The 16,498-nt window shown below is 33.6% G+C and overlaps 4 protein-coding genes across 7 annotated transcripts; 2 read left to right on the top strand and 2 right to left on the bottom strand.

Annotated features, from left to right (window-relative positions):
- The first annotated feature begins 1,067 nt into the window (after positions 1–1,067).
- Positions 1,068–2,314, top strand: LOC9308587 (nascent polypeptide-associated complex subunit alpha-like protein 4). The gene is made up of 4 exons (XM_021022520.1): positions 1,068–1,228; positions 1,308–1,395; positions 1,580–1,704; positions 1,782–2,314. The coding sequence occupies exons 1-4, from the start codon at positions 1,154–1,156 to the stop codon at positions 2,130–2,132; spliced, it is 639 nt and encodes a 212-aa protein (XP_020878179.1). The 5' UTR covers positions 1,068–1,153; the 3' UTR covers positions 2,133–2,314.
- Positions 2,307–5,250, bottom strand: LOC9308586. Of its 3 annotated transcripts, none has more exons than XM_021022517.1 (5): positions 4,910–5,250; positions 3,310–4,739; positions 2,927–3,099; positions 2,686–2,847; positions 2,307–2,585 (listed from the first exon to the last, which is right to left on the bottom strand). In XM_021022517.1, the coding sequence occupies exons 1-3, from the start codon at positions 5,082–5,084 to the stop codon at positions 2,950–2,952; spliced, it is 1,755 nt and encodes a 584-aa protein (XP_020878176.1). In that variant the 5' UTR covers positions 5,085–5,250; the 3' UTR covers positions 2,307–2,585; positions 2,686–2,847; positions 2,927–2,949. The 3 variants fall into 3 exon arrangements, with proteins under 3 accessions (XP_020878176.1, XP_002872517.1, XP_020878177.1); XM_002872471.2 differs by having other exon boundaries at positions 2,927–3,079; positions 4,910–5,249; XM_021022518.1 differs by having other exon boundaries at positions 2,927–3,079; positions 3,310–4,640; positions 4,910–5,249.
- A 3,339-nt stretch (positions 5,251–8,589) lies between these two features.
- On the bottom strand, positions 8,590–11,283 carry LOC9310699 (heavy metal-associated isoprenylated plant protein 44). Of its 2 annotated transcripts, none has more exons than XM_021023145.1 (3): positions 10,911–11,283; positions 9,133–9,208; positions 8,590–9,046 (listed from the first exon to the last, which is right to left on the bottom strand). In XM_021023145.1, the coding sequence occupies exons 1-3, from the start codon at positions 11,061–11,063 to the stop codon at positions 8,736–8,738; spliced, it is 540 nt and encodes a 179-aa protein (XP_020878804.1). In that variant the 5' UTR covers positions 11,064–11,283; the 3' UTR covers positions 8,590–8,735. The 2 variants fall into 2 exon arrangements, with proteins under 2 accessions (XP_020878804.1, XP_002872516.1); XM_002872470.2 differs by having other exon boundaries at positions 8,590–9,058; positions 10,911–11,271.
- Positions 11,284–11,730: 447 nt separating this feature from the next.
- LOC9310698 (putative defensin-like protein 225) lies at positions 11,731–12,432 on the top strand. Its single transcript, XM_021023661.1, has one exon. It carries the CDS (start codon positions 12,203–12,205, stop codon positions 12,401–12,403), a length of 201 nt encoding a protein of 66 aa, XP_020879320.1. The 5' UTR covers positions 11,731–12,202; the 3' UTR covers positions 12,404–12,432.
- Positions 12,433–16,498: the final 4,066 nt, after the last annotated feature.

The following is a 16,498-nucleotide window of genomic DNA, read 5'->3' as shown; positions in this document are numbered from 1 at the left end:
CGTTTTAGTTGTCGTTTTAGGATTTAAATTTTGTTTCGTAATAGTTGTCATTTTAAGTTTTCAATGCAAATGTTTGATAAAAATTCCAGTATTATCCCTAGTGTTTTAATGTTTTGGCCAATGAAAAATTTTATAAGATATATTAATAAAGAATAAAACAGAAAATTTAATGTTTTCTTAATTTGTGTGAGAAAACCTTAAAACGACAACTAAAACGAAACGGAGGGAGTATTTGTTTACATGTATAAATATATTAAAATTGTGTAATACTCCATCCGTTTCAAAATATAAGGCGTTTTAACTAAAAGTACGCCGATTAAGAAGATCTACTTTTTAAAAGTTCAGCCAATCATAAAAGATACTGCATAATAAAAATAATCATAAAATATTAAAGTAATATATAATTTGCATAGAAACTTGAAAACGACTTATATTTTGAAACAAAATTTTTTTTCCAAAACACCTTATATTTTGAAACGGAGGGAGTATATGTTTATAGTGTGTTGAAATTTCTCCAATTTTTGAAATCAGCAATTAGTGTTAGTTTTGCTATTGTTAAATGCATGTCAATTTGTTCTTTCTTGCTGCATGTACGCTATTTCATATGTCGAGTTTTAAATGTCGGTTAGCTCGTTCCTTCTCCTGTCTAAGAAGTTAACTAATCTATCCACACGCAAGACAAAAGCAGAGACCGGTTTTTCGTGAATTTTTACAACTTCAGCTATATATGTTTAATATATTTATCTTTTTACTTAATAGAAAACAAATTGTTTTTGAATTAATTATTTATCAAATTTTGTCTCTAAGCTAAACGACTCTGATATCCATGCACTAAAATCGGTTGTCTTTGTGTTTACCAATGCAAGTGAAAACACACCGACATTGGACAAAATTATTTGGGCTAATATATTTCCAAAAACGAATTATTTGGGCTAATGTATTTATTGCTCCAATGGGCTAATTAATGAAACCTTAACGAGCTATCTACAAGGCCCATTAAACAATAGGGTAAGCCCAAAGCACTATCTTACGCCCTCTTTTATATTCATCGCCACTGAAACTGAAAAAAGGGTTAGTTTCGCTGCGCTGTTTTAAGGGTTTTCGTTTTTTTGTTTTTTCCGAAGAAGAAGAAGATAAGAGGTTGAAGAAGAAGATGCCAGGACCAGTTATCGAGGAAGTGAATGAGGAGGCTCTTATGGATGCCATTAAAGAGCAAATGAAGCTCCAGGTTCGTTTTCGTTTTCTCTCGTTTTTAAGAGAGACTATTTTTTTTTCGATTTTGACGATTTTTTTGTGTTGTGGAGCAGAAGGAGAACGATGTTGTTGTTGAGGATGTGAAAGATGGAGATGAAGACGACGATGATGTTGATGACGACGACGATGAGATTGCAGATGGTATTTTACTCTTTTTTCTCGATTTGATTGTTTTTTGATTAATGGACTTGGTTTCTGAAATCATTTTGTGGATTTGTGATTGATTTTGTGGAATCTGTTTCTCATTTGTGAAAGATTAGATTTGTTTTGCTTGGAGTTATGATTTTAGGGTTTTGATGTTGTTGTTGTTTGTGTTTATGTGAAGGAGCTGGTGAGAATGAGAGTTCTAAGCAAAGTAGGAGCGAGAAGAAAAGCCGAAAGGCGATGTTGAAGCTGGGAATGAAACCTGTCACTGATGTTAGCAGAGTGACTATCAAGAGATCGAAGAATGTAAGTAATAATTCTCTTATTGTTGTTTTCATTATCGTATAACGATGTTTGATTATATATGTTATGGTATCTTTTAGGTGTTGTTTGTCATCTCGAAGCCGGATGTTTTCAAGAGTCCCAATTCTGAGACCTATGTGATATTTGGTGAGGCTAAGATTGATGACATGAGCTCTCAGCTTCAAGCACAAGCTGCTCAGAAGTTCAAGATGCCTGATGTTGCGTCTATGATCCCCAACACCGATGGTTCTGAAGCAGCCACGGTTGCACAAGAGGAGGAAGACGATGAAGATGTTGATGAGACTGGTGTTGAAGCCAAGGACATTGATCTTGTGATGACTCAAGCTGGTGTATCGAGGACCAAGGCTGTTAAGGCTCTTAAAGCCAGTGACGGAGATATTGTTTCCGCCATTATGGAACTCACTACATAGGTTGAGTTGCAGAAACTCCCGGTGGTTCTTTTTTTCCGTTGCTTCAGTTCTGATTCAGTTAGCAATTTTCTCGAACATTATCTGTGTTACTCCACTTTTAAGGCTATTTTTTCTCTTCCTCTGAGCCATAAACAATGTTGCTTCACATCTATAATTTGAGACTTTTATGTCTAATGTTGTTATCTCTTTACATATATTCATTGAAACGTTGCTTCAAAATACAAAATTGATTCAAGAAACAAAGCTAGCTACATTTGTGTATAAAGCGTTTCAACATAACATAATTCAGATTCAAGTCTTTCTCTAGAATTGACATGAGTGTCACTCTTTTCTATCTACACACGCTAGCAAAACTTCTCTAGCTCGTAACACCGCCTCGTAAATTCCGTACACAGACCTTAGACTCTAAGGCTGTGCTGTGAGATTCAGCCGCTTGAATTTGTACACACTAACCTGCAAAATCAAAAGCAAACGCTCAAGAGGACCTCATAGAAAGAGTAATCGATCGTTGACATTATTGCTATGAAATAAGAACTAGGATGATTTGATGCACCTTATAACTTCTTACTAATTGCTCAAGATCTTGCTTTTGAAAGAAATGTTTCGTTTTTCGTATTCCATCAAAGACCTATCTGCTTTAGCCTGAAGCCATAAGCTTTTATTAAAACACACCTAGATTGATTTGCTCTTCTGTTTGATGATGATTCCCTATAGCCTGCACATTGTCAAACCGATAGTCTTGAAATACGCCACAATATCATGTCTGTAAGTATACAAGTACAGACTAATTCTACCTTGCCAAAGCCATTTTCTTTGTTCACACCAAATTGAAAATGTGAATCTGGTACCATATCCCCTGAGACCATGGAGTACTTCTCTTTCCTTTTAACATTAACACTGGCACTCGTAATTTTCGCCTTTGGTGGCTGATGGTCTCTAATCGATTGCTATAGAGAACATATCGAATCTTAGAGAAATATGGTGAAAGCGAACATTGTTAAAACAAAACAGTTAGTTGAATGTTTTAAGGGAAGGTAAACAAAACTTTGGAACTGAATAGTAGAGATACACCGCAAAATGTTCCTTTTCATGTGTGTTTAGATGTTTTCTGAATACCCTGAAGCTTTAAAAATCTAAGAATGCTTCGATGATCCTTAAACTTGTCAAGAGAACATACCTTACGGATATAAGGCAACGAATATAAATCACATGAACTGTGAACAGCGCTTGAATGATTCCCAGTATGCTCCTGTACTCTGTTATTGATGTAAGAGTTGAGATTCTGCACAGTACAGTTGATGAGATCAAGATATTGCTCATTTGGTAAATCTGAAGTTTCTGAACTGTGTACATGTGTTAGCAACTCTGACAGTCCATGAATCGTCGTAAGGAGTTTCTTAACATCCACTTTTGGAGATGGTGATGATGTGGAACAGCGGTGTCTATCGCCAAAGTCAGATAAAGCTCTCACATCGCTTGAAGATGAGCCAATTGGAGAGATCAAAACGGAACCATTCCCCATGGCCGGTAAATCATTTGCAGCTTGTTTTTTCTCACAGCCATATACTTTTTGTTTATTATCTGCTAGTGAGAACTGAGGGGCCAGAGGATTTAGTTTCTTCCGACCACGAGACTTGTTGCTGGACCTATCCAGTTTTGTATTCTCAGAAATCTGAACTTGAAACCGAAGCTGAGGGTTGAATGAAAATGTTGTTCCCCATTCATGAGCATTATTAGAGTATCGATTCTTTAAACTGCCGTGGACCTCTGAAGAATGTGTCTCAACCTTTACATTAGAAAGCAACATATTGTCTGAAGAACTTAAGCCAGAAGTTGAGCCAACATTTGTCTCCATAGTTATCATGTGATCCGCTGCACCATGCTTCTCACGAACGAAGGCACTTAGTTTTGCACAAGCAGGAACAAACACAGGAGCCAAAGGATCCAGCTTTGTAGACTTTTGGAACTCTTTGTCAATATCTAACACGCTCATAGTGTTGGAAAGACTCTCTTGAGAAACCAAACCCAAACTTTCATCTACATGATGGATAAGGACGCTTCTTCTAGTGTTTTGGTTGGAACCTTGTTCAATGCCAGCTTCAGAAAAACTACAATTTTCTTCAAAGACTCTACCATTCTTGTCTAGGTTCTTCTTACCATTGGAGGGTATATACTGAGGTGCCAAAGGATTTAATCCATTGAGACAATTTTGATCATCGCTAAAACGCCTGAAATTCAAAGACTTGACACCTAATGCCACAGTGTTATGAGACCGTGTTCTTCTCCAACAAGAAGAATCCCCCACAATGTCATCTTGTATCGAAGATTTCTCAGATAGTACACTTCTGTTGGCGCTGCACAGATTCTTCTTGTCAATACCAGAACCGTTGGTACATTCAATCCGCGGCGCTGACACTTTAGAGAAGACTGGACTGCAATTGCTATCTTTTCTCACCAGAAACTTTCCCGAACAAGCTGACTCGTCCTTACCGCAAGAAAACCGTCCCTCTACTCCATCAAAACCAGAGTTATCATTAGCTATGTCAGCACTCCTAGCTACTGGAGTTATACTAGTAACTCCAAAAACCGAATGCCCCGATTCTTTCGCTACAAGAATTCCAAAGAAAACATTCACAAGTGTCATAGAAGAGCACATTACACTACTCTCAGCTCAAAACCACAAAATTTTAATACGAGAGTCTCTCCAAAGGATTCAAGAAACTCATAACAAGGAACAAAACCATAACATTTGAAGAAAGACAAAAAAAAAGAATCACCTTTAGGAACAGTGGTCGCATCATTGGGACAAATCTTGTGGTCTTCGGATGTCAAGAATGAGAAATCGAAAGTGAAATCATTCCATAAAGAATCTTCAGAATCAGATTCAGAAGCAACGAAAGAAGATGATAACGAAGTAACAAAAGGAGATAGACTACGATCACATTGCTTCATGTTTCTTCTCTATGGATTCGAAAATCTGTGGATAAAACCGAACAAGGAAATGTATTTTGCAGAGAAGACGAGCTTCAACCTTCTCCTTCCCCTTTCACTCTGCTATCTATGTGATTAGTGATTACCAATGTTGTTTAAACCGATCCAGACGGTTTAGGTAAACCGGACTACCTTCCGGGTCAACCGTCGATTAATCTATATATATAATGAGAGAGTTTTCTATCCATCTAGAGTGTCCACATAGGCGACACATTAGCGTACACGTCATCATACATTTTTAATAGGTATAAAATGTTACCAAAAACATTCGAACCCCTTACCCAATACATTTAATAGGTGCATTTCAAACCAAATTGCCATTTAAATCGTTTTGATTGATATCAAAATTTAAATTATATATATGACTTTATAAAACTTCCACTCAATTTATTTATTAAACGAAGAAACATTAAAAAAAATTTCACATACTTTTATATTATCATCTTTTAATAAAAGAAAATATTTTTTCATAAACAATAACATTGTTTAATATAATATAAACGGCCATTTTCAACCCCAACTATTTGGGGGCGGGTTTTTCCAACCCAAACTAAGACCCCCGTCAATTTCTACCCAAACTCAAAACTAATTCAAATTCAAAACCTAAACTAATGAAAATTAGCCGATTTCAACACGACAGAAGACGGTGTTAGCTCGGGATTTAACGGCTGCTGAGTCAGCGATATCGTGGCATTGACGTGGCGGGAAAACGGCCATTTTCAACACCAACTATTTGGGGGCGGGTTTTTCCAACCCAAACTAAGACCCCCCCCCCCCCCGTCAATTTCTACCCAAACTCAAAACTAATTTAAATTCAAAACCCAAGCCGCTGCTATATTCATGTAATCTTGTAGTTGGGTCGTGAGAGAAAAACTATTTATATATCGAAGGTGATCTATCATTCGATAGTCCGACTGTGTATTACTTACCATGTGATGGATCTTGGGGGTTGTATGATTTCTAAAACAATATGGTATTGTCTCCATTTGTGTCGAGTTGAAATTTTAATGAATGACAGTGTGTTACCATAGCTTTAGAGTTCATGAATTGTTATGCGGATTGAAATTGTTGTGAATTATAGTGATGATGATTCAGGTCACGAGACTATAAACACAATTGATTTCAGACAAGTTTCCAGATAGAATGTCTGTACAATGATTCCACTGCAGGAAGAAAGACAAAATCTTTAGACGGACACAATTGCTAGACCAAACTATTCAGGAACAAATTTTGCTTTTTCTTGCTATTGCTACATTTCTTTCAGATTCCGTTTACAGTGCCTGTGAATTCATAAAATCGACGAACATTTTTCTGTTTCGAGAGAAAATGAAGAACCCTAATTTTAATTTTTCCCCAAAATTAGAACGACGTCGTTTCATTGTTTGAAGGGGAAAAAAATAAAACGACGTCGTTTTCATTGACCAGAAGCCACGTCAGTGAAAACGACGACGTTTTATTTTTTCCCGCCCCCAAATAGTTTGGGTTGGAAAAACCCGCCCCCAAATAGTTGGGGTTGAAAATGGCCGCTTTTCCGCCACGTCAATGCCACGATATCGCTGACTCAGCAGCCGTTAAATCCCGAACTAACACCGTCTTCTGTCGTGTTGAAATCGGCTAATTTTCATTAGTTTATGTTTTGAATTTGAAATAGTTTTGAGTTTGGGTAGAAATTGACGGGGGACCTTAGTTTGGGTTGGAAAAACCCGCCCCCAAATAGTTGGGGTTGAAAATGGCGGTTTTCCCCACAAAAATATGTGAATAGAAGTTAATATACAAATAGATCATTCAAAAATAGAAGTTAATGAATTAATAAAACACAGCACAAAAATATATAAGATAAAAATATGAATAAAAATTAGAAGCATATAGATAATTTTCAAATACATATAATTTATATATGAGAAGTAGAAAACAAAAAAATATGTTATCACGCTAGAAAGACATTAACCTTTTCAAGATTTATAAAATATTTAGATTAAAAAAAGTTTATATGATAGTAAACTATAGAATTTAGATTACACGAAATAAGAATATCTATTTTTCAAGAAAAAAGTATGTATCCAAAATCAAGATAAAATATATATAAAATTGTATAATATATTTAAGGAAAGAATTGTGATTTAAAAGTACAATTAGATACAAGATTTTTTTAAACAATAACGTAAGAGTGCAATGTTTCATGGAAAATGCAATGTATGAGAATAGGAAGAATCCAAATATAAAATTTAATATGTAGGAAAAAGAACATTTTATAATAGACAAGAAAAAATAAAATATAAAAATGAAATAGATAAAGAGAATATAATTTTAATGTAAGTTTATAATGAATCAAAAATTTAATCAATTATTTTAACGAAAAGAACGTGAAAAGAGATAAAATGTCGCGAGGTGGACGACTGCATATTAGAATATGACGAATAAAATGACAGCGAAATAATTTCAAGAGAAATTGACTAAATTCAAAAAAATGTATGAACATGACATGGTCGAGATTGTATTATATTTCTCTGAATTTTTTCAACTAATTTTTTACCACGTGTTACCTAAAAATTTGTTGTTTTTTTTCAAGAGAAACATTATTCTCAATAAAATCTATGTTATATATCATTTCATAAATAGGTTTATGTCATTATAGATTTATCTTTTAAAATTCAATATATATATTTATATTCACGGTTTATATTGTTAATAGTTTATAAGTAAAATCCCGCGCATTGCGCGGGGTCACAAATCTAGTTGATTAAAATTTGTTTAATGTATTTTATATGATTTTATATTTATAAACTAAAACTAATCATACTATACTTAACAAAAATATAATGTATAATAATAATAATAATAATAATAATAATAATAAAGTGATTAAATTTTCTAAATCTAACTAAAACCGAACAAAAAATACTAAGATATTAGTCGATCACCAATGACGGAAATAAACTAATAAAACATCGCAAAGTCAGGACAACCAATTTATATTGAAAATCTAAGATATCAAGAATTGAATAGTTTAGTCAATATATTATATATAACTAAAATAATTGAAATACATTAAGATTTTATATTTTATTTTTTAAATCAAATGAATTCTCGTGAATTATTATCTGGCCGGTTCAAGTGGACCATCAAATCGTGAGTTAAACATATTGTTTTGAGCTTTTCCGGCTTTAAAATTGTCGGATATTAGCACTAAACCTAAATCGAAGAAGTATCCGCGGTTTTTTTTTGTTAGCGTTAATTTTTAAGGTGATGCTAATATAATGATGTTTTAAAAAATTTTATGCAACTTTAAATACATTTGATATTTTATGACATTTTATATTATGTAGTCCTTTATATCATTGGTTGAATTTCTTAAATTAACTACTAAATGATAGTAGTTTTTAAAAACAAAATTAAATTTCTTAAAGTGTGTGATTTTAGGTAAAACATTTTATATTATAAAACAGAGAGAGTATACAATAGTGAATTATATTTTTAACCATAATATATAAAATGACATTTCCTATTTACAAGCAGAGAACGTCGGACTTCTCTTAGTTTTATTTTTTTAAAGTGAAGTATCATATAATTATAATTTACTTTTTCCCAAGTTTCAAGTCGTTATGCATGTAGTTACATGAGACGGCATGCATTAACGTTATCGTCATTGAACATATTACTAACCCTATCGTCTCCACGAGAACCTACGGGAATATTACCATGTTGTTCCGTACCATTGTAGCCATGCCTATAATAGTTATAGCTCTCTTTAAACTCTTTAGAAGGATCTACGAAGTAGTTTTGAGTAGATGTGAAGTAAAGTGGAGGCTCAGGGTATGGCCAAAACTCAGCTCTCTTCCCGGCTCGCCTCACGGCTTTGAGCACTTTGTTTCTGTCAACGTAACCCACCACTCTTACTCTTCCCAACTCTCTATCCACCTCCACTGAATCAACTCCTATAATTTTAATCAAATTCATTACATCTAATCTTGTCTTTTAAATTTTAAGCAAAGCATTAATTAGTTGTTACCTCGGAGTTTGGAGATTGCGTTCCTAACGATCTTGACGCAACCGGTGCAACACATTCTGACCTTGAGCTCAACCGTCTAGTAGTCCACGTTCCGCGGATGTCAAACTCAAAAACTTTAGTTTTCTTATGAGAAACTTTGGATATATACATGAAAAATAGTATCGTACATACGATGTGTCGAAATGATCATTACTAAATTGTGGACACATGAAAGCTAGATGATTGTGTACGAATTGACATTTAAATCGAGACAAACCATGGTACCTAGCGTACATTTTTATAAACCAATTATTTCAGCATATATCTGCTTTCTAAATCGTAGACATTTGGAAAGCTAGACCATTGTATAGTCATTCGTTTAAAAAAAAATCCTTCGTTTTGCTAATCTTGTTATACTTTCAATTAAAAGATTTTTTTTTTAAATGCATCTATGTAACCACAATTATGTGACCAATTATATAGGGATGAAGATCTAAGCCATATTATTACCATACCCAAAAATATTTATAGAGCCATTTTACAATTTAGTACTCAAATAGCTATATACAATGTTCTAAAAAGCGGTCTAGGCGGTCGCCTAGGCCCCGACTAGGCGCTAGGCTCTTATGCGACGCCTAGATAACCGCTTTGACCGCCTAAAATTACACAGATCTTGTTTAATGTATTTTTTCAATTTAAATTAGAGTTTTATTTATATATATAGTTATAAATATTCATATATTGTTTAATATAAATATAAATAAATGTTTTATCTAATTTTTGTTTATAATTTCATAATTTTTAGTTTTATATAGATATTTTATATAACTTTTATATATAATATCATATGTATAAAATTTTATGTTATAAATGTCTAAACCGCCTAAAAAATCGCCTAGGCCCCGATTAGGCGTTCTAGGCGCTAGGCATTGGGTCACCGCCCGCTTAGCGCCTAGCGCTTTCTTGAACACTGGCTATATATGAGCTTGATTGGTTGGTCTGTAAGTCCACCTTACAGTATTAATTTTTTTTAAAGCCGAAATTATATGTCAATCGTGTTGTAGTGGTTTTTTAAAAGCTACAATCTTTTTTTTTTCTTTAGGCTGTAGCAGAGTAAATTCCTAAAGCCCTATTTTTTGGCTGTAGAAGTTTTAATTCACATTAATATTAGATAAATATGAAAATTAGAAATTATCAACAAAAATTCTAAAAAAAATATATATATAAGTTCTAAAAATAAAATTATCAAAAATACGTAGACTTTTGTGTTTTGACTAGGATTTTTAAAAAAAAATATTTATTGTTTTTATTTTAATTTTAATTAATAATATACCCAATTTTATTTACTTTAAAAAGTAAAAATAAAATTTTATTATAAATAATATATTTTTGTTTTAAAACACCTACGTCCAAAAACTTACAGCTACAACCAATTCACTTACAGCAAAAATTCTACAGCAACAAACGCTACAACTACAGCCAACACAGTTACAGCAAAAATTCTGCAGCAAAAACTTTACAGCTACAGCCCAACCAATCACCCACTATATCTTATGATAATAAAAAAATCAAAATAATCTTAATTATGGACTAAATTTATTTATGAGTGTATCGATTTGATTTGAAAAACAAACCAAAGTTGAATATATTTTGGCTCCAACTTGGTAACAATCATATATAATCGAAACCAAATTAGAGGATTCAAACGAAACCGAACCGAAAATCAAATGGTCATGCCTATGATTTCAGCTGTTGCGTGTGGCGGAATGGGCATGTATGTCTAAAGAAAGAAAAATAACCTGCAAAGAGAGTGGACGTTTCCTAGACATCCTGAAGTAGCTTATATGTGTTGTGGTTCTTGGATTAGACACATAACGACCGCGTCGAAAGGAGAAAATTCTTGTAATGATAGAGACAATGGACCCGAGACTTTTCATAATCAAGGAAGACATCTACGTCTACGATCGGAGATTTTGGGAAAGATTAGATTCAATATATACATAATGGGAATATATAGAGAGAGATAGATGAAAGCTTCGGAGATAGGAGAAGTTGAGACACATTGCGACATGAGTAAACAAGAGACTAACTTAATTACGGAAAGGAATATTTAGAAATTGAGATAATGATGTTATGTAAGCTAACTTAGCAGCTTTTTTGTTGTTAAATCTCGTGATCTCTTAGACACACGTCACACACGTTGAGGCTCTTGCACACTTGTGTTTTATTTATTTTATGTATAAGATTAATGTTTTTTTTTTGATAAGTATGTGAATTATAGATTAATGTTGTTTTAGTTAGAAGCAGGGTTTGGCCTTATCATGACGAGGAAAAGCACATGGTACACGTTCTGATGTTCATAAGAAATTATTGAAACAATCAAAGAAAATGAGAAATTGCTTCTTTTTATATATGCATGCATGTCCGAATGAAATTTTTTAAGTCTTACTGTGCACAACATGCAATATTACCTTCTGTTTTTGGTCATCTGATTAAGATTAAAATTATTGTGATTAGATGCTTTGAGAATTACAGACTTAATTTCCACGGAATATATCAAAGCTCTATCTATACAAAGAAAGCAAATTAATATATACTAAGAGGCAAAGGATGAAAGGGATAGGAGAGTACACACCACAAAGGAAGTGGACTTAAGATAATTAAACTTGACAAAAAATAACAAAAAAAGAAAAGCTTATTTCAGTTTGAAATTTTAATTTTTTTTTTTTAATTAAATGACCGATACCAACGATCTCGTTGACTTGGCTCCACCATTAAAAAAAAAAAAAAAAACCACATATAAGTTTATCTTTTTGAGTATATTTATTATGATGATTGTTGGCAAAGAAAACTTATATATTTTCTACGAGAGTAAGACAAACCACAAATTTTTGAACCTCAAAGAGACGATTTGTTTATATTTGAAGTCATGAAATATGGGGTTTTGTTTATGGTTTCTTGTGGTGTCATGTTTCTTATTCTAAGCCATGTTGAAGGTAATTTTTTTCTTATTTTGTGTTATCAATTGTTTGTATATATATTTTCATAGCCTAACTTTTTTGTGGTTGATAACACAATAGAAGCTGACGCCATGAAAAAGTTTGGGTGCAACACTACACACCCATTCCCTGGAAAATGCGGAAATAATGGAAAGAGTTCTTGCGTAAGTGACATGAAAAAGCTTCCTAGCGCGCCAAAAAATCGTAATATACGTTGCGAATGTTCTGACCGTCCAAGTTTAGCTTGGGGTATGCCTGGCGAGCGTGTATGTAGATGTCAATATGACTGTTAAAATTTATAATATATCCATAACTAAAAGAACATGTCGTGCTTTAAAGAAAAAAATGTTTTTGCCAAAGTAGATTGTTGGGGTGGGATTCCATCCTTTGGCGCCGAGCCAGACTTAGAGCACCTCGGGAGTCTTTCAGTGATCACCTCGGGGCATAGCATCATCCACCTCGGGTTATCCATCTAATCAGTTTAGGGTACCCGAGCCCATCGCCTCGAGGATACCCGAACGAGACGTCTCGAGGTACCCGAGCCCAGTTGCCTCGGGAGTACCCGAGCCCAGTTGCCTTGGGAGTACCCGAGCCCAGTTGCCTCGGGAGTACCCGAGCCCAGTTGCCTCGGGGGTACCTGAGCCCAGTTGCCTCGGGGGTACCCGAGCCCAGTCGCCTCGGGGTACCTGAGCCCATCGCCTCGGGGACACCCGAACAAGTCCTTCCTGTGTACCCGAGCCGATTGCACAAGTTTCTCCGAGGCGAAGTCTTCATCATCACCCGAGGTAAAGACTTAGTAAATATTCGTCTTCAAAGTATCATTTCCAAGCAAGGCATCATTTCCGAAAAAGAAGGATCATTTCCGATAAACCCGGAAATGATAAAGAAGAATCACGAAGGATCAACTCAAATCAGGGAATCGTCCAAAAAACTCCGAAGAATAAGGAAACTATCCTAAATCGCGATATTCTACGCCGACTTCAAGATAAATGGAAATCTTCCGAGAATATCGCTGGAGAGGCGGTTTATCACCCCTACATAAAGAGACTCAAGGCTCTCGCAGAAGGGAGGCAATATCGCTCTAGAATTTAAACTACGCAAAGCTCTCACAGCACAAACATCTTTTTCTTTTACGATCAAACTTTTGTACGATCAAAATTACTCTTTTCATCAATAAGATCAAGAACACCATCTTTGGTTACAATAGTTTCTGTTGTTCTTTGAGAATTCACGTTTATCGTATCCCTAAAATAAAACCTTAGACAAATCTCGATTGTGTTAGTTTCGACTTCCACATAGATAGCTATTGATTATTAAATAAATATGATTGTGAGTTAATATCTCTCCATTTTACAGAAAATGTTCAATTTAATGTGACTTTTTTTCTTCCCAATTTACTCTTAATCCGAAACTATTTTTCTTTGAATTTAAATCATTATTGTATAATTAATCTCTTATTGTATAAGGACATATATGTATTATTAGTGGCATTGTTATTTGTGACATGTGTCAAAATAATCCCTTATATATTAATAGAGAAACACTCTAAAAAATAAACCTTACCTTGACGTGTTATTAACAAGATTGTCATGCTGACGTGTCGCTCTCAGAATGATTTGTCACCTATTTAAATAATTGCCCAAATTTTATTAGACTATTTACAGAATTTGCCATTAATATTATACACACATATATCCTACTAATCAAAAGGAATTTTTAATTAAAATTGCAAATAATTATGCAACAAATCTTTCTAAAATAAATATATCACAAACTTAAGCAAATGATTACGTAACTAATATTAGTAACATAGACTACGAGACCACCTTTATCTCTATATTAGCAAGATCATTAAAATGTAACAGAGGCTATGTCCAACCTTAAGCAAATCTTATCAAGTAACTAATACTTCCAAACTAAATATACAACCGCCTTACATTTTTTCCATATAAACATTAGATATCTATATTTTTTTGGTGAGTACATTAGATATCTATATTAAATAGCAAAGACATTAAAATGTAACAGACATTTATTTTTATATTTAAGTGACAAAGACATTAAAATGTAACAGACGGTGGAAGCGGATTTATCAGTGAGAGTGGCTTCACTTCTTCAGTCACGAGCAACACTATCCCGGGAGAATAGCCAGTTGAAGCAGAAGATGGCGATATTAAAACAGGAAAAGCTCATAAGAGAAGGAAAATAAACCACACATTCAAGGAGTCTGAATACAAAAAAAAATAATCTAAAATCCTATATTTTATTTCAAAATCAAATTATTTATTTTACCCGGTCAGTTCAACCGGCTCATCAAGTTACGGGTTAATGGCAGATTTTTGTGGTTTTTTATTCGGTTTTGAAAAAACCAGACATCTGAGCCAAAAAGAAAAATTACCGGACATTGCCACTAAACCTAAACCAGAGAAGTGTACGGATCGCATGTTAACTGATCATGCCGAACGGTTCAGGTCGGACGTAAAAACACTAATTTGTACGTATATAAAGAAATTTATTGAAAAATACAAAAAATTCAACCCTTTTTACTGATATAGAAAATTGTGACCATCAACCTTTTCCGCGTAAAACGCGGGTCCTGTATCTAGTATTTTTGTAAAACTGAAGAAGAAGTATAAGAAACTTTCTCTTATGAGGTAACGCATGTGGCCAATGACAGTATCAGAACATGTAACATCATTAAGATTAAGTCTCTTATAGATGTCAAATCCAAAGCCTAAGTCGACAAAAGTATTCCAAACGTCCAACTAGGATTAGCATCAAGAAATGTTTTAGTCTCCACCTTTACACTCGGGAGGCTTGACCTTTTGTGCTTATACAATATCTTCTCAATTTGGAAAGACATTGTTTGGTGCACGGCTTCAACCTTCAGTAATAATTTTTTTGATTCCCCTCATCTATACTATTAATTGGGAATCACTAGATATTAAACAACCTTATGAAGAGTAAAATATTACATAAAATGCCATTGGGCTTTAGTGTTTTTAAATAAATTCATTAAGGGTATAATAGAAATCACAAAATTAATATATTTAAATAAAAAATAGTAAAATTCTATTAAGTAATTATTAGTTTATAAAAAGTTAAACTCATTTTCTCTATCCTATTATTTATGACCGAAAATTTAAAATTAATTTATGAAAAATTGTTAAACAATGAGAATGGAAAAACAAAGATATGATATATCATTTTAATTAAAATGATATCAAAAAACAAAACTAAGATAAAAATTAAAATAATATCATTTTAATTCAAACAATTGGTTCGAAAGATGAAGAAATGGTTGGGAACCCAGGCTTCTATCAATATTGCTAAAGTCTTGTCTATCCAGGAGTTAATGAATTCCACGCCGAGGCATTATTACGATGAACACGGTGTAGTTGGTCCTTTTATAGATAATGAAGTTGGAATTTTAAATGTTTATGCTCTTGCCCATCATTTTAGAGAGAGTGGAACAATATACGAAGAAGATTGTCCTATCACTGAGGAGCAGGTTTTCCTGGATGAGAGCACAACGACTGAGGTAAAATGTTCTCTCTCCTTCATTGTCTTCTCTCTTTGTTAAATTAACCTTGAATTAATGTTGTTTTCCCTTGATACAGGGATGTGAGAGAATTATCCCAAGCATTTGTGATGTTCATTCTATCTATGATTACATAGCGGACTATGGTGGTGAGGATGGTGTATCAATGTTTCATCAAGAGTTGGAGTATCAGCTCAGGGAGGGAGGACCACTCAGTATTCAATTCGAAGTGTATCCTTCTTATTACACCACTCAGGTCAGGAATTGTATTTTAATTCTGCTTTTTAGTTTACTTTCATATATTTTCTAAAGCATTTGATTTCCCATCTTTGTTTTTGTGGATTAATACTTGATCTCGGAATCCCACTAATTTTTAACTTTTTGTTTTTTTTAGGGAAACCTCTATAATATAATCCTTCTAATTCAGAACTTGAGTTCATTCCTCTTGGTGGACACTATGTCATCGCCACTGCATTAGGCACACTTGATGGATTCCTCGCCTTGGAGTGTCAAGATACACTAGTAGAAAACAAATATTTTGTTAGAATTTTCCAACAACTTAAAAGTTATTGCTTCTATGATAGAAGTTCTATCCAACAATATATAATATTTGTTGGAAAATTCCAATAATATTCATACAAATTATACAACGTAATTACCACAACTAAAATTTGTAATGAATTTCTAACGATATAATATTTCTTGGAGATTTTCAACGACTTTCCTACAAAGTATGCAATGTAATTGTCACCATTATAATTTGTTGCAAATTTGCACTGAATTTCCAACAATATAGTATTTGTTGGAAAATTTCCACAATTTTTCTATAAATTATGTGATGTACTTG

The sequence above is a fragment of the Arabidopsis lyrata genome (assembly GCF_000004255.2).
Source record: "Arabidopsis lyrata subsp. lyrata unplaced genomic scaffold ARALYscaffold_6, whole genome shotgun sequence".
Taxonomy (NCBI): Eukaryota; Viridiplantae; Streptophyta; class Magnoliopsida; order Brassicales; family Brassicaceae; genus Arabidopsis; species Arabidopsis lyrata.
Note: the sequence above shows the minus strand (reverse complement) of the source record. Positions and strands in the feature narration are given on the sequence as shown.